At 41.0% G+C, this 16401-nt stretch overlaps 5 protein-coding genes across 12 annotated transcripts; 2 read left to right on the top strand and 3 right to left on the bottom strand.

Moving 5' to 3' along the window:
- Positions 1–27: 27 nt before the first annotated feature.
- LOC110226643 lies at positions 28–2647 on the bottom strand. The gene has a single exon (XM_021018863.1). The coding sequence runs from the start codon at positions 2558–2560 to the stop codon at positions 137–139; it is 2424 nt and encodes an 807-aa protein (XP_020874522.1). The 5' UTR covers positions 2561–2647; the 3' UTR covers positions 28–136.
- A 613-nt stretch (positions 2648–3260) lies between these two features.
- LOC110226203 lies at positions 3261–4451 on the bottom strand. Its single transcript, XM_021016955.1, has one exon. The coding sequence runs from the start codon at positions 4449–4451 to the stop codon at positions 3261–3263; it is 1191 nt and encodes a 396-aa protein (XP_020872614.1).
- A 342-nt stretch (positions 4452–4793) lies between these two features.
- LOC9306074 (disease resistance RPP13-like protein 4) lies at positions 4794–15378 on the bottom strand. Of its 7 annotated transcripts, none has more exons than XM_021018869.1 (4): positions 15288–15378; positions 15113–15177; positions 14967–15021; positions 5230–7643 (listed from the first exon to the last, which is right to left on the bottom strand). In XM_021018869.1, the coding sequence occupies exon 4, from the start codon at positions 6857–6859 to the stop codon at positions 5408–5410; it is 1452 nt and encodes a 483-aa protein (XP_020874528.1). In that variant the 5' UTR covers positions 6860–7643; positions 14967–15021; positions 15113–15177; positions 15288–15378; the 3' UTR covers positions 5230–5407. The 7 variants fall into 7 exon arrangements, 4 of the variants coding, with proteins under 4 accessions (XP_020874528.1, XP_020874527.1, XP_020874530.1 ...); XR_002330583.1 differs by lacking the exons at positions 5230–7643; positions 15288–15378 and adding exons at positions 10860–11342; positions 11416–11468 and having other exon boundaries at positions 15113–15227; XR_002330584.1 differs by lacking the exons at positions 5230–7643; positions 15288–15378 and adding an exon at positions 4794–5112 and having other exon boundaries at positions 15113–15227.
- Positions 11340–14830, top strand: LOC9306072. 2 transcript variants are annotated; one of them, XM_002869955.2, is made up of 2 exons: positions 11340–11534; positions 11692–14830. In XM_002869955.2, exon 2 carries the CDS (start codon positions 12311–12313, stop codon positions 14675–14677), a length of 2367 nt encoding a protein of 788 aa, XP_002870001.1. In that variant the 5' UTR covers positions 11340–11534; positions 11692–12310; the 3' UTR covers positions 14678–14830. The 2 variants fall into 2 exon arrangements, with proteins under 2 accessions (XP_002870001.1, XP_020874523.1); XM_021018864.1 differs by having other exon boundaries at positions 11687–14830.
- Positions 15375–16380, top strand: LOC9304027 (protein PAM68, chloroplastic). The gene is made up of 2 exons (XM_021018883.1): positions 15375–15491; positions 15678–16380. The coding sequence occupies exons 1-2, from the start codon at positions 15435–15437 to the stop codon at positions 16263–16265; spliced, it is 645 nt and encodes a 214-aa protein (XP_020874542.1). The 5' UTR covers positions 15375–15434; the 3' UTR covers positions 16266–16380.
- Positions 16381–16401: the final 21 nt, after the last annotated feature.

Below are 16401 nucleotides of genomic sequence, written 5' to 3'. Positions count from 1 at the left end.
TAAAATCGATTTCAGTACAAATTCATGTTACATAGAGCAAATTGGGGTTTAGAAGAATTGAGAACAGTTAATAGAAACTAAATTATGATTACTCAACAATAGCTAAATATGTTTAAGACAAGAAAACAACAACGTGTTACACAAGGCAAGAAGTAGTGGCTTTGTCCAGAACCAGTCTGGCTCTAGAATCTTCCTTGGTGGTCATGAATTGCTCTCCGAGTCCGAAATGAGCCATCAGAAGCCAAACAAAGTTGATCAATTCACCACCTTTGTTGAGTTGCGCTGCATGTTGTTTAGAATCACAGTGACTTGCTGCGTAGCAAAGCATCTCCACCCACACTTTGCTCACTACTTCCCACATGTCACCATCTATCCGCTGAAGCTCCTTCGCTAGTATATTCGCTTGGACTAGCACAGACTTGCTTTGGTATCCTTTGGTGTTCTCATATCTTCGCTCTACTTTCTTATAGGAATCCATTATTTCTTTACAGGCCTTCTTTGCATCTCTCGAATCCTCAACATGCGTCCTCTGAAACAGCGTTTTAGCCTCTTGAAAGTTTTTGGCTTCTGCTATCGCCTCTCTGAATCTTAACTTGTTGATTCCCGCAACTGTTGACATCATAGACGGCTGCACGATTAACAGGTACATCATGTAGTCTGATAAGGTTTTGCTGAACTCGTTGCATCTGACATTTCTTGCTGCATTGTCTACTTGTGTTTGGTGTAAGAGCTCCGTGGCGACGTGCCACACCAGAATGCTCTGATCGTAATCCACTTCAGTAACATACTGCAGCAGTTTCTCGTGAATATCCCCTACTCTCATATCCCTCAGAATCCAGTCACCTCTAGCCGAATATATGTAGCTGTCACTTTCTGAGCCAACAACTAAGAGGGATCTACGCTTAACCTCCTCAAATATGAATTCCCAAAGCTCTTTCGTGAGGCGTGTATGGGATGTGAATACTATCTCGTTTAGCTGATCTGGGATACCGAAGAATTCCAAGAGATAGTTAATCAGAGGAATCCCAAACCAGAATCTATGCAACATCCTGACGGGGTAGAGAACATAATACGCCACTCGATGATGCTTTATGGACAGAGAAATGATCCATAGGTCTATATTCTTGCGGATGCGATTCAAGGCTCTGGAAACTAAGACTGTTTCTCGGATTATGATATCAAAGACATGATCTATGTACAAGCTTCGAATGATGGTATTAAAGGAACTGTGTCTGTAACCCCTGGTGTGGTGGATTCTCTTTGGTTTTATCTTCAGGGAGGACTCAATCAGGTTGTATGCATATATGTACTCCGACCATCGCCGAAATATAGAGAGTCTATCAAGCACCATGTGACAAGGTTGTTCTTCCTCGTGACACTTGCACTTCTTCCACTTGAGTTCCCTGAAACCGAGGAGCCAATTGAGAAATCTCTCAAACCTGGTATCTTTCTTGTCTACCTCCTCCTTAAGCTTCCTCAATCTAGCAAATGTCCAGTCGGATACACAGTATATGAGGATGGAAATGAAATCAAGTGCGATTCCACCAAAGATCAAAGCATAAGTAAGACCAACATCAAAACAATCATATCCATCTTTCCTGGATGTTTTGAAGATGTAGAGAGATGCAAACAAGCAACCCAACGCTATACAACGGGAAGCAGCTCCAATCCAGGTGTGCAAGATGTCAACTTTGGTGAATAATGTTCCATAGATGAAGCTGAGCTCTACCTCTAGAATCCTCAAAGCATCTTCTGCCGACAATGACTGAAAAAAGAGCTTGCTCTCTATCCACTGCTGAGAGCTATAGATGAAATCTACCACAAGACCTTTGTAGATATTGAAGTACTTATAAGCATACTGAACAACCTGGAGATGGGTAATAACCTCTGGCCTTACTGGTACCCGAGCTCCTTGCTCTTTCTCACGCTCCTCCACCCTAACTAACTGGCTACGCTCTTTCGAAAGCTTCCTAATTTTGTATTCCTCCATGAACCTCGAGTAGTCGATTCCAGGTTCGGGCTCCCCAAGCATCGAATCCTTGAACCTTCTAAGACTAGCTCTACGCATTGCTTGTATCCTCTCAGTATACTTGATGAGTCCAGCCATAAGCATGAGTGATGTTGGTACCAAGAGACTGTTGGGTATTGATAGCAAGAACACGTAGAGAGTAGCAATAAATTGGCACAGCAGACCGAACAAATTCCTGAGCCAGAGCTCATTATCCTCCAGAGCAAGAGCGGTGATGGTGTCAGGGCCACCAAGGTGCAAGAGAAGAAATGTTGCCCAGAACGCTAAAAGCTCGTTGGTCTTGGGTGACTCGTTCGGTTCAGGGTCGTCTCCTGCGCTATCTGAGATCTGTCCCACGGCATAGTCAGCTGCCCAATTGGCTAAAAGGTAAGCTGACCAGAGGAGAAGCCGGAGAAGCCTCCTTGGTGTTCGTTTTCGATTTGGTGAGAGAAGAACGAGGATTGTCTGAAAGACAAGACTGAATATCACAAGGCCACGAATGTTCCATTTGTCCCAAATATCTTTCACTCCTTTGGGTATTGCCTCGACCATCTTTCACTGGCTTGATGCAGCTCGGTTAGAAACAAGCCATCTCGACTATAACCGGTGAAGGTTAACCATCATGTTGGCTCTAAGAGTTTTTCGTTTTCCAGTTTTGGATTCTAAAATTAAAATAGAAATAAATGTTGTCTTGACATTTTTCTTTTTGAGTCTTTTTTGATTCTTACTAGTGAAAATTCAGACGTTGTGGCCCGCCACCATGTGTTCCATGTTGAGGTATCTCTCTGTTCCCTCAGAATTTATGATCTTAAGAAATCTTATTTTTCTTTTCAAAAGAGTTGTTGTGGCTTTACGTTTTTTCATCTCTAAGAAATAAGAAATATCTGCAAGACGATAACTATTCAAAGATGGCAATTTTTTGTTTATTGATAGTAAGAGATTTGTAAACAACACAAAACAAAGGACACTTAGACCGAAACATAAGCTCTGAAGCATGGAGAAGAACACAAGTAAATCCTTGTACTAGTGACATCGGTATTGGTAGTAGTAGACATCAAGAGCAATGGTTCATGGCAATGCCTGTGACACTGGTTGCAGCGTAATATTGATGTCCGGTCATTGAGAATCACCTCGTACTTGCATCCATGTTGTGTGATGAAAGTAAACCCTGGACTCATGTTTCTGAAACTTCCAAGGACACACTCTGTGTGAAGAACCGGACCACATTCAGTACACGTGTAGTGATTCCTCATTACTTCGATTTTGTTTTCGCATATGTCATACCAATATGGATTGTGGTATCATCTTCACCAATGGTGTCGGAGAGCAGATGCTCATCGTACTTGCAGATCACTTTATCGGGTAAGGTTGCACACGCGAAACACAGCTTGAAATCGCATTGAAGACAACTTAGCACATATTTTGGCCTACGATGATTGCAGACATTGCAGATCTCGGCCTCATTGGCTGGAAGAATGAAGAATAAAGGATGTCCGGGATGAAGACGGTAGTCAAATGGTTCGGCGACTGAAGAACATCTAACATCGAACTCGATATGGCCGTCTTTGCACTCCAAACAACGGTATCCAAACCCACTGAAATGTAAGTCACAAGCATCACAGCGAGAAAGAGTATTAGGACCTGACCTTTCATCGTCCGCGTAAAGAGTAAGTGGGTGTACATGTAGAATCGTAATTTTATTCTGAGGATGATTAGCACATCGTTCGTGGAAAAAGGAATGGCATTGCAGACACCTGTAAAAGGGGTTAGAAGCAACGGGAAGAGAACATCCTGAGCACACAATATGATCTCTAATATCTTCGTTTACGAGCCTTAGATCATGTTGATGAACGAACTTTTCACCAACAAGCTTACTACTCTCAATCTCTTTGTATTCTTCAGGCTCCCCCTCGAGCTCTTTCCCGTCCCACACGTCTGCCCTCAATACACATCTCAAATGGACAGTGTACAAACAACGTTGACAATTATAAGCACCGTATTTCCCATCAATCCTCAGATGACAAACTTCGCAACTCCATTCCCCGGGGCCAAGAAAGCAAGTATGAGAAAGGCGGTGCGGATGACGGCTAATAATTTTTATAACGAGTGGAATGTTTATGCAGTCTCCGTGTACCATGAAAGAACATTTGAGACATACATACGGAGACTTGTTGCCAGAGCGTCCACAAGCATTACAAGTGAAAGAGACATGTCTCGGTAAGAGGGTGAGTGTATGCTCGTGGATCTTGCTCTTCTCGATCACAAGCGATGGTGGATTCTTGACACAATCAAGATGCGCAGTGAAATTACATTTTGAACATTCATAAGCAGGCCCGTTAATCACCTCTTTTCCACATAAACCACATAGTTGAGTTTCTTCTCCGGACAATAACTCTTTACGGTTTAAAGGGTGTCGGTGACTGGGAAATTCCACTGCATCCATGGTAGATGTAATATTTTTGGTTTTTTTTTTTTGTATATGGAAAGCCAATTTTGTGTAATGAGTAGCCAATTGTTGAGAAACCTGCTTAATATATATATAACATTATGAAATTTTATAATAATGATTTCCTGGATTGCTATATTATGATAAATGAGAAAGCAAACTATAATTTGCTTTTCGAAGAGAAAATGAATCATTTTGCTTAACTCAATTTTTTATTTTAAAAGTAAAAGGTATGGCTCTAGCCTAAAAACAAAGAAACGTAAAAGCATGAGCTGATTTGTTGAGAAACTTGAGCTGCTTTTACTTTAAAAAGTAAAAAGCATAAGTAAGCCACACAAGAAAAGCATAAACATGATAAATCGAATATGTCCATAGTAGCGATGTGACTGAGAACCAAGAAACAAAAACAAAAAAATTGAACACATGAATTTTACAAGTTCAGTTATATGGCATATGTCCCAGCGAAACATTGTTTTCAGGGAAAATTAAAGAAATATCGGATTAATTTGACGACCTTCTTCTCCGACCTAAGCTAACGGTCTTCAAACAAACAACCGTAATAACCAAGATTGCCATCAAGTTAGTTACCGCACGAGCTTGTCACGTGCCTTGTTTGTTTACTTGTCTTCCATCGAACCCTCTCTCTCAACCAGAATGTCTACAACACAGCACATCAACATAGATCTAAATTTGAGGTTTACTAATCACTGTTAATATTTTGAGAGACTTAAGTTTGATGAATTTGAAGATCTCTAGAATCTATATATCTTTAACAGATTAAGAAAATTCCTTGTATAAAGAATGCAGAAAACACACACACACGATAAATTTGGGCAAAAAAGGAACCAAATTGAAAACTCGAACTATCGGTTCAAATCTTTTGTGTTTTAGTACCGAACCAAAAAGGAACCAAATTGAAACCGAATCTAGTTAACCTGATTTCGAGCACAACACTAGTCTTGGTCAGATCTCCAGATTCCAGTTCCATCGCAGGGAGTGAGAGTAACTCTTGGACATTCATAGTTCTCAAGAAAGGCCAGATTTGGGAAGTAGATTTGCTTCAGCTCTATCCACCCAAGCTTTAGCTTTGGGAGTGACGTGAGACGCAAGACTTCAACGGCACATTTTGTTGCCTTCTCAGGCAAGTCACCGACACCCTTGAGTCGTCTTCCTCCACCAATGTGGAGCTTTTTCAAGTGAAGCAGATTCTCGGGATGAAGCCAAGTGGGCAGTTCTTCGTGCGGGAAACGCTGCAGGTCCAGTTTCTTCAACTGATCAGGAAGAGTTTTAATGTTCGTGGAATCCTCGCCAATAAAAATATCCCTCCTCCATGTCACCTTCAAGCTTGTCAATGCTTTGAGTTCTACAAGATCCTCCATCATTTTTCCTACACCAAGATCATCTCGGTTTATTTCGATGCTGAGCTTTCTTAGCTTCGTTAAACCCTTCAAATAATTAAGTTTGCACGCAACACCCTCATAGACTTCATCACTAACCACAAAGCCCTTGAGAACCTCTAACCTCTTCAACAAAGCCAACCTAAAGGGAATCCATTCCAACATATAGCATCCTGTCATATTCAAGTAGACTAGATTCTCAAGTGAACCTATCTTTTCTGGAAGTTTCTTCAGGCCATAGCATTCCCTTAGGTCCAAGATGAGCAGCTTGCGTAGCTTACAAGCCGAACTGTTTAGGCTTCTAATGGTTTGGATCCCTTGAAAACTTAGAAACCTTAGGTTCTTCAAATGTTTCAAACATTGCATTAGCTGAGGATTTTGTACCTGGATCTGGCGTTTCTTACTTCTTTCCCATCTCCCCAAATAGAAGACCTTGAGTGACTTGAACCAAGTTGTGGATAGCTTGATCATGAGCTTTTTGTTTGATGGCTTCTCCGAGAACCACTTGAATGTGAAATCTGGTGAACTCTCAGAAACATTGAACACAGTTTCGATATGATCTCGCGATGGCATTTTTTTAGGGATTGATGACCCCTCCACAAGGCACACCTTTCCCATCACCGTTTTTTTTATCCTTGGCTTCTTCCCTTTACGATAGATATAAAAAATTCCAATCTCCTTGGAGAGAAGAACAACTGAAGAATGCACAAAAGGATTCATCTTATAGCTGCTTGGAGCCACTTTGCGCCTCTCTTCAACGGGTTCGACCAAATTTTTCTCAGTGAATTCCTTAAGAACTTCCCTAACAGCTTCTTCAGCTCCTTCGACAGGTAGAACCCCTTCTCCTATCCACCAATACATCAGCATTGTTCTATGAACCTCTCGATTCTCTGGAAACACTGAGAAACTCAAAAGGCAGATCTTCTGTTCAATATCAAGCTCCTTAAACTTCTGTATTACTTGTCTAAAAACCTCTCCTTTGGTGAGATCTTCCACATTTGTATACATACTGGGAATATAAAAACAGGATTTTCCTTGATGAATAAGCTCTTCATCATCTTGAAATCCATATGCTGCTGCTTTTTGCCAGACAACGAGGGGACTTGGTAAAACAAGTCAGAGATCTTTGTCTCCATGCCTTCTAAGTCGGGCTTGATCCAAAACGTAGTTTGAGAAGAAACCCTGGAAGAATCCAAATTTTTAATCAGTGACTGAACGGTAGAAAGATGTTTATCAAGCTCTTCTCCCACATTTGTTTGAAACTGCTCCAGCTTTACCAGCTTCGGTTTGAGCACCTGGAGGCGATGGTCTAGCCTCGTAATCAATTTGCCATCAAATGTAACATGAGTCAAAGCAGCAGGAGCACTTCGGCTCCTTCCTAAAGTTTCTTTTTGATTATTTCTTTGATTAATCCCTTCATCCTTGTCGCTTCTTCCTACGGGATCTTGCTTTATAGAACACAATAGTGTTTTCAACTCTGATAAGCTCTTCGAGATCTTATCGACTTTCTTCTCCAAAGTATCTCTTGATTTCTGAGGCTGTGACTTGTTATTGGCAGCCATGACTTTCTCCACTAAGTATCTCCTTAGCTAATGGTAAATTAACCCTTTTCTTCCCAAGCTCTCAAAGCAAACGCACCATCTGCCTGAAAATCTTGAAAGTAGTCGAGAAAGTAACAACCGAATCGAATAGAAGGGAAAGAAAAAAGAATAGGCATGAACTCTCTATTACCTATACCATTCTGAAATCTTATAAGAAACAAACAGAATATGCAATAATACCTACTCTTCAGCTTCCACACAATACAACAAAATGAGAGAGACAATGTCAGCTTTTTTTTTTTTGAGATAATGAGAACAGAGATAAAATAATATGCTTAACAAAAGTGTAATAAAACATGTAAGAGAAAAAAAAAAAAAAAGTGTAATAAAACATGTCGGTCTGATGCCTTCTCACGCTAGGTATAGAATCTGTGTCTTCATTGGTTTCTGTTTATCATTCAATTAAGAAGACAACAAATAATCCAAAATAGAAAAGAAAAGAAAAAACATGATGTTGAAGACATTTTTTTTTCTCAGTTTGTGAGTCAGCTTTTTTATTAGTGGGAAACACTATTCTACTGCTACCATTTGTTTCCTTAAGGTTACCATTGGCCAAAGAAATCTTATCGAGTCGGAAACTCCCTGAGGTTACTCTATTCCCTCTCCTTCGTTTCTACATTTTCTGATTTTCAGTGTAGTGATCTATAGACCTTTAGTTGTAGACATATGTATAAACTCGCATTGCATTGGCTTCGAATTTATTGATAAGTCTGTCCTCTTCGATAATCAACCTTATCTCATTTCTCAGAACCGATAAATAGAAAGAAAAATCCTTAGCAAAACTAGGAAGCGCTTTTCAGGAATTAATGTGTAGTAATAATGATACTGACAATCAACATTCTTCTAATGCTTTTCTTTGTCATATACCAGAAATGGGTTCACCTGGACTACACCAAGAAATGAATGATATGAGATTGTGTGAGAAGATAGCAAAAACTCTGTTTGGTCGTGGAGGTGGCCTTCAAAGAGTTGTTCTGGCTGGGGAAGCTGGAACCGGGAAGACTTGGTTGGCAAAGATGGTAAGCGAGCATGCAACTAAGGAAGGCATGTGCTACTTCACCCTCTGGTTGCATCTCAACAAGAGGTTTGACGATGTAATGTCGCTGTATGAGAACATAGCTTTCCAAATTGAAGTGTATGATAGAGATGAGATGGAGGGGAAGCAAGCGGAAGACTTGTTAACTGCTTTACAGGAGAAAATAAGTGCAGTGCTCAGAACAAAGAAGAGATCATTGATACACGCTTCATCTGCTGTAAGAATGCCGTATCTTCTACTGATACTTGATGATGAAGGGTACAAGACCAGTGAAGATACTGTGATGAAGGATTTGGGCCTTGAGAGTTTTTTTAGTAAACAAAACTTAGATCTTAAAATTCTTATTACAAGAAGGCAAAGAGATAAGAACACTACACGGTCTGAAATTGAGTTCCATGCCACGGATGAGTCACACGCTATACTTGAAAACCTTACTCGTCATAATTTGCAGGAGTCCCTTATCAAGGATGAGGCAAAGGGTTTGCTTGAGTCCCTTGAGAGATCTTGGAAGATTGATGAGCCATTGATACCTCGCGTGGTGCAGAAAAGTAATAATTTGCCCGCTGCAATTGCCATGCTTTCCAAGTCGTTAAAGTGCATTACTCATCAGAAAAATTTCAAGACTCTTTCTCCAAAACAAGAGAAGGTTTTAAAAGACGTTTTATTTCCCCCCGCGCTACCCCTTTCAGATTATGGTTCGAAGAGCACTGTCGAATCATATCGATACAATCCCATTCTGCATCTTGCTTATCAGCTGCTGGAAACTGATGATACATTGAAGAATGCCATCGTTGATTGTTTTTGGCATAGCTTGGACTTTTTTAAGCATTGCGGCTGTATTAACTACAATGAACTGATTACACAGTGGATACTTGAAGGCTACTTTGATCCCGTTCGATCTGTTAAGAAGGCTTATAAGGATGGTCATGATATCTTGTTGGAGCTTATAAATCGCGGTATGCTGAAGATACAAGAGGGATATTTTGTTGTACCAGAGGTGGCAATGAACCAATTAACTGATCTCCGGCATCATGGGTTCTTAGGCAGATCGCGGCTCCGATTTGCTACGGTTTATGGTGGTGACAAAAACAAAAGTCTAGGGAAAGTAAACCAGATAGATGATATGATAAAAGCAGTACAAGCAAATAAAAGAGAGAATATTTTTACAATACTGGTAAGTGGAAACCGCCTGCGTCGAGAAACTCCTAAGGAGTACTTTGAGCAGCCACAGATGAAAGATCTTGAAGTACTTGGTCTTTTTAGTCCCACAATGGGATACCTTATCCGGTCTTTAAGAGAGCTCAAGAAACTCCGAGTTCTTGTGATCAGGAACTATGATCTACTGCAAAGCATGGAGGACCTTAAGGATCTACGAAGGCTAGAGGTTCTTGAAGTTTTTGGCGCTAGCTCTGTGGAAACTATCTCTGATGACTTCTTTGCCGCAATGTCCGAACTCCAAAGTCTTAACCTCTCTGGACTTCGGATCAAATCTTCACCTTCCAGCATTTCTCAACTGAAATACCTCCACAGTCTCATTCTTAGGGACTGTCTAGTGTTGGAAGATTTGCCAGACATGCAGCATTTAGATAGGCTCGAGGTTCTCGATGTCCATGGTGCATGCAAGCTAAGAACTTGCTTTGGCATGAAAGGAAAGGCAAGCAGAAACCGAACATTTTCTCGTCTTCAACAGCTTCAGCTCCTTGATTTTTCAGAGAGCAAACTAAAACGTCTGCCAATATTTCATGACCCTGCGGCAGCTGCCAATCTTCACTCACTGACGCGGCTCTCATTACGCAAATGTAGCAATTTAGTCAAATTGCCCAATCTTCGACCCTTATCGAGTCTACAAATTCTCGATCTTTCTTGTGGTACCAGCTTAGTGGAAGTTGCGGCAGTATGCTTCGAGCAGAAAGAAGAACTCAAAATGCTTAATTTTTCAGGCACGAAGTTGACCAAATTACCTTCCACCATCTCTGGGCTATATAGCCATCGTCAGCTCCTCCTAAGGGACAATTCCAACCTAGAAGCTCTCCCAAACATCAAGGGACTCACAAGCCTCGAAGTCTTTGATGTTTCTGGGTGCACTAACTTGCATAAAATCGAGGGATCCTTTGAGGAGATGTTGTACCTACGTGAAGTTAATCTCTCTGGCACCAGAATAGAAACCTTACCAGAGTTGCCAGTGAAGCACAGTCTATGTTGCCCAAAGCTCGTTGTTCTGGCAGATTCAAGAAGTTTGGTACGAGATAATTGGAGCCAAGTAAAGGAAGCCATAACAAAAGAGATATCTGAGAGTCTTAGCTCTCCTGGTACAGTCAATAGAATCCGAGATATCTCAAAAAGGGAGTCAGGAAGATTGAGGGAGAAACAATTACATGAAGCTTGGGCCTTTGATGGTCCTGCAACGAAAGGTGACCACAGGGAACATTTTTACAAAGGTCGTATATACAAGCTTATCTATATGAATGCTGTACCATTTTTCGATACTAAAAGTCATCAGAAAGTTCTAGAGATCCAAGGATCACATGGCATAGATCAAGACAAGGAAACCTTAGCTAAAGCTGAGTTTGTGGCTTTTGTGGACAAAAGCACCGAAAGTCTCTCATCTATCTTCAATGATTTGAAATCAGTGAGAAGTTGTTGGCTGGAGATGTGCGGGGACATACACAAACTTTTCTCTGGTGTAGATGAGGAACGTCTGAGAAACCTGGAGACTATGTCCATAAAGAATTTTCGGTTGATGGATAGTATATGCAGTAGCAGCTTCAAGAATCTGAAGAAACTAAGCTTAGATTGTTGCCCAAGCATTAAAACGCTTTTCCCTGCATTCGAGCCGCCCACCAGCCTAGAAGTCCTGAAAATAAAGTTTTGTAACAAGCTGGAGAAAGTGTTTGAAAAACAAGTTGAAGTGCGGAACCTGCACACACTGTGTCTTCTTGAGTTGCCTATGCTATCAGTTATTGGTGCTACACTGCCTAATCTGGAGATTTACAAAAAAGACAAATGCCCAAAGCTGAATACTTCAGAGGAAAATCTCATAAGCAGAGTAAGTCCAATGTTATGTCTATCACTAGTCTGCAGTCTGTTTGTGATCTTTTGTTCCTCTAGGTTGTGTTATCGTTATGAAGTTTCCAAGTCCATAAGTTTCTAAGTCCATAACAATCTTTTGCAAAAATTTCTTAATGCTTATGTTTGTAGGACAGAGTGACGGTCTAGCGCAATGAGGATATATGCAAAAACACAGAGGCAGCCGAAGCAGGATCAAGCTACCAACCATTCTTTCTCTGGACCCTTTTCCTAATTATATAATCTGTTCTGTGTGTGTGTGTGTGTGTGTAAATCACGACCATATGTAAACCTGTGTGTTTCATGAGCTCCTAGTTCGTAATCTGGCGATAGATGCTCTGTTTTTTAATGGACCCTAAGGCCTCTGTTCTAATTGGCGATAGATGCTCTGTTTTTCAATGGACCCCAAGGCCTCTATTTTAATTGCTCTCTGCTTTCTTGGCACCATTGCTACAAGTTATTTCAAAGAGTTGCATGAATTTGATATTTTGGTGGTGAGCTCCAGGATTAAGGACGTTTAGACAGACACACTTGATGCAGTGGGCCATGCTCTCTGTCGCTTTATGATGTTATCGTTTTTGAAAAAAAAACTTGAAATAAAACCAGTGCTTTTTTTGTAGAAAAAGACTACAAACCCCAAAAATAACCAACAAAGGAATTCCACAGAGCACACAAGGTATCTAGAAGCATCAAAAAGGAAAAAAGTGTTAGAAGCAGATCTAATCAGAACCGTTTCTCGGCAGGAAACAGGGGAAAATGGTGGAAGTGATTCCCAAACAAATCAAAGATATTTGGGATAGCTGGAATATCAGGGGAATGATCATCCTCAGTCTCTCGCTTCAGACAATTCTCATTTTCTTGTCCCCCTCCAGGAAACGAACATCTAACAAGTTCCTGATCCTGTTCGTGTGGTCCTCGTATCTCTTGGCAGATTTGTCAGCAAATTTTGCGGTCTCATTGATTGCCAAGAACCAAGGTAAAGCCCCTAAACCCGATGATCCTCCGCAAAATAAGAAGCTCCTCGCCTTGTGGGCACCTTTCTTGCTTTTACACCTAGGTGGACCAGACACCATCACTGCGTTTTCCCTCGAAGACAATGCTCTTTGGAACAGACATTTTCTTGGCCTTATCTTTCAGGCACTTGCAGGTGTATATGTGGTTGTCCAGTCTCTACCCAATGTGCTTTGGGTGATGATACTGTTGCTGTTCATTTCTGGGACTTCTAAGTATCTGGAAAGGACAATTGCGTTGTACCTCGCAAGTTCAGACAAGTTCAGGGGCTCGATGTTGCAGGCTTCCAATCTAGGGTTTGAAAACAACGAGCAAACAAAGAACCTAGATACGGACTCAATAATTGCATCTGAGATGTACATGAAGGAGAACCGCGGACAGCCGAAACCTCTGAAACTCATGTTTCCCGATAGACGCTTGACCCACCTTGAAATTCTTCAATATGCTTTCTTGTTTTTCAACAACTTCAAGAGTCTTATGGTCAATAACATCTTCAGCTCGGAGCTGCGTGACGAAAGCAAAGCATTCTTTAGCTCATTACATGATGATGAAGCTCTAAGTATTATAGAGGTTGAGCTTGATTTTATCTATGAAGGCCTATACACAAAAGGTGCGGTTCTTCATAGTTGGCTTGGACTTGTGTCCCGTCTTCTATCATTGGGATCTCTTCTGTCAGCCTTGGGCATCTTCCATTATAGACACAACAAGATCAAAGAGTTTCAAAAAGGTGACATTGTGATCACCTATACGTTGTTCTTAGTCGGCATAGCTCTGGATTTTATATCCATCCAGGTGTTCATGGTTTCCGACTGGACAACAGCCATCCTTGCAAAGCTTAAGGATGACCCCGACGAGATGTATTCAAGAAAAGACAGCATACTCAATTGGATGTTTTCTTTGAAGACGCCAAAGTGGAAGAGGCAAACATGTCGTGCTGGACATCAGCAGAAGGCGCTTAAGAGACCGTTTCTACTCAGAAGATGGAAAGAAAGTATCAACATGTTAAACTTCATCACATACTCCATGAATGCAGATACAGAAAAGATCCACAACCCAACGGATAGAACATGCAGGCATTTATGGAAGACATGTGTTTTCCCGTTCAGTTACGCTATCTCCATCATCCACACTTGGTTTGGACACATCACCAGATGGTTTCGTGATCTTCATCAGAATATTCTCCCCCATGTGATCATTCTACCCCCAGGAGAAAATCAGGTGGCTCGTTTTGTTATCGCCACCTTCAAGACCCTCGTTGAATTTTGGTACCAGGTACCTTACATTTTTGCGTTTCTTGGCACCCGCTTCATCAACTTCATGGGCATCAAAGATCTCCTCCATGAAATAAGACTGGTAAGATCTGTACACAATGAACCCTTGACAAAAAACCTATGGTGTTTCATAAATTTGGAGCTGAAATCCCAGAATCTATACAGCCTGGAGAATACCAAAACAAAATCCACGGCCAGGAGAGGTTGGGCATCAAGCGATACCCAGATTCAAATAGCAGATAATGAAATGCTATTGCATTACATAAGAGATGTTGATTATGACCATAGTCTTTTGATTTGGCACATTGCCACCGAGCTATGTTACCAAGAAGAAGCTTCCACCAATGAGAACTGCGATAAATATGAGTATCAGACTGACCGTGAGATCAGCAAAATCCTCTCGGACTACATGATGTATCTCTTGATCATGCAGCCCAAGCTGATGTCAGAGGTAGCTGGCATAGGAAAGATCAGATTCAGAGACACATTGGCCGAAGCTGAGAGATATTTCAAGAAGATGGGTATCATAAACTCTAGGAGCGTGAAATTAGCCAGTGAGAAAATTCTTTCAGTCGATACCAGCATCGAAGCAAGAGATGTCAAAGGAAATCATAGCAAATCAGTTTTATTTGAGGTAAGTTCAGTGGCCAAAGAACTTCAGAAAATGGAGAAGGATTTTGGAAAAGACAAATGGAAGACACTTAGCAAAGTGTGGTTGGAATTCCTCTTCCACGCAGCATCCCATTGTGACGGTACAACACGTTTGGAGCTTCTAAGCAAAGGTGGAGAGTTCATAAACTTCGTTTGGCTACTAATGGCTCACTTTGGCCTAGGGGATTGATAAGCTCAGATCAAGAATGGCGATTCAGAGCCGCCACAACTTAAGGTGTCTGTGTCTCAAATTTGCTTATGTTTAAATACTTTGTGTTTTTCCACTATTCAATAAGCATCACAGCCAAACGAACTGCAATCCTAACATTGAAGCAAACTCATACGGGTTCTCAGTTGTCACTAGCATCTTAGCTATTGTACGATTAGATTAACACACTATCCTAGTTCAACAGCCTCACTACCAAACGAAAGAGCAAATTCTAAGATCAAAAAAGGCAAATTAGTTTCGTGTTACATACCTTATTCGTAGTTGCGTTGTCGTAACCCAGAACGATTGATCAAGCTTCGCCATAACTGGAAAACAATAACACGAAAATCCAAAATCGTCGGATCATAGGATATCAAAATTCGTCAATAATCGAGCACAAATAGAAAATCATCTCACCTCTTTAGATCTTTCCGTCATTTTCCTCGCTCTTCCGATCGGAGAAGAATGTAAACGGAGAACCACTTGTTCAAAAGTTCAGAAGTTCAAAGTTAGTGTTAAGAAAATAATTGGACCGGATGAAACAGATGCATACCGGACCGTATTAAACCGGTATTAAGCGAATTGGCTTTACCTGAGAAAATAAAATTCGAAAGGCGAAGATCAAACCTTATCCATTTCCCCCACTCGAAACAGAACAGAGAACCCAAAAATCTGACGCTTCTCTCTGTCTGAATCTCGTTTAGGATTTCCCTTCGTGGTTCATGTCTGGTTTGATACAATGGCATCAGTACCATGTTCCTTCAAGCTCTCTGCTCATCCCAGATCTTCTTCCAAGGTAACCTTCTCTCTATCTCTTTCAATCTGTGTAGTTCATTGATGCTGAGTCAACTCGTTCCTTCTCCTTTTTTCGTCGATCAAAACTTAGTCAAATCGTTCCCCTCCATATTCTTGCACTTTAATGCCGTCATAATCATCTATGAAATCAAACAATTACTCCACTATCTTGTTTTCAATCTCGCAGCATGATGGAAACTACAAACAGTGTAGTAGCTTAGTAGAAAGACTCAGAGACAAAACGAAGAGTCAAGTTCCTAAGTCCATTACTTGCAACAACCGCTTGGAGATATTGCGTATATCGCCATTACACGCAACTATGAATAGCCCGAGAGGCTTTGGACCTCCTCCTAAGAAAATCAAGAAGTCTAAAAAGCCGAAACCCGGTAACCAAAGTGACAAAGAGGACGACGATGAAGACGAAGATGATGATGATGATGAAGATGAACGTGAGAGAGGTGTGATTCCAGAGATAGTGACCAACAGAATGATAAGCAGAATGGGATTCACTGTGGGTTTACCATTGTTCATTGGTCTTTTGTTCTTCCCATTCTTTTACTATCTCAAAGTGGGATTGAAAGTTGATGTTCCTACATGGGTTCCGTTTATTGTTTCGTTCGTCTTCTTTGGTACGGCTTTAGCTGGTGTGAGCTATGGGATCGTGTCGTCGAGCTGGGATCCGTTGAGAAAAGGATCGTTGTTAGGCTGGAATGAAGCTAAGAAGAACTGGCCTGTCTTTTGGCAGTCTTTTAGGAATTCCTCAGACAAGAGATAGACTAAGCAATGAAAGCTCCTTTGGTCTCGTCTTTGAGATTGATTATTCAAAAGTCTCATGTAAATTTTGCTGAGAATTTACTTTGGAGATTTTCTATCGATGGGCTCTTATACATTTCTCTACAAATTTTTCTTTA

This window comes from Arabidopsis lyrata (assembly GCF_000004255.2).
Source record: "Arabidopsis lyrata subsp. lyrata unplaced genomic scaffold ARALYscaffold_7, whole genome shotgun sequence".
In the NCBI taxonomy this organism is placed as follows: Eukaryota; Viridiplantae; Streptophyta; class Magnoliopsida; order Brassicales; family Brassicaceae; genus Arabidopsis; species Arabidopsis lyrata.
Note: the sequence above shows the minus strand (reverse complement) of the source record. Positions and strands in the feature narration are given on the sequence as shown.

What these genes read in the sequence shown, in the direction of transcription:
- LOC110226643 (XM_021018863.1), bottom strand. Translation starts at nt 2,560, where the DNA reads ATGGTCGAGGCAATACCCAAAGGAGTGAAAGATATTTGGGACAAATGG.
- LOC110226203 (XM_021016955.1), bottom strand. Translation starts at nt 4,451, where the DNA reads ATGGATGCAGTGGAATTTCCCAGTCACCGACACCCTTTAAACCGTAAA.
- LOC9306074 (XM_021018869.1), bottom strand. Translation starts at nt 6,859, where the DNA reads ATGTATACAAATGTGGAAGATCTCACCAAAGGAGAGGTTTTTAGACAA.
- LOC9306072 (XM_002869955.2), top strand. Translation starts at nt 12,311, where the DNA reads ATGGTGGAAGTGATTCCCAAACAAATCAAAGATATTTGGGATAGCTGG.
- LOC9304027 (XM_021018883.1), top strand. Translation starts at nt 15,435, where the DNA reads ATGGCATCAGTACCATGTTCCTTCAAGCTCTCTGCTCATCCCAGATCT. An exon ending in ATCCCAGATCTTCTTCCAAG is followed by an intron (nt 15,492 to 15,677) that starts GTAACCTTCTCT and finishes TCAATCTCGCAG; the next exon opens with CATGATGGAAACTACAAACA.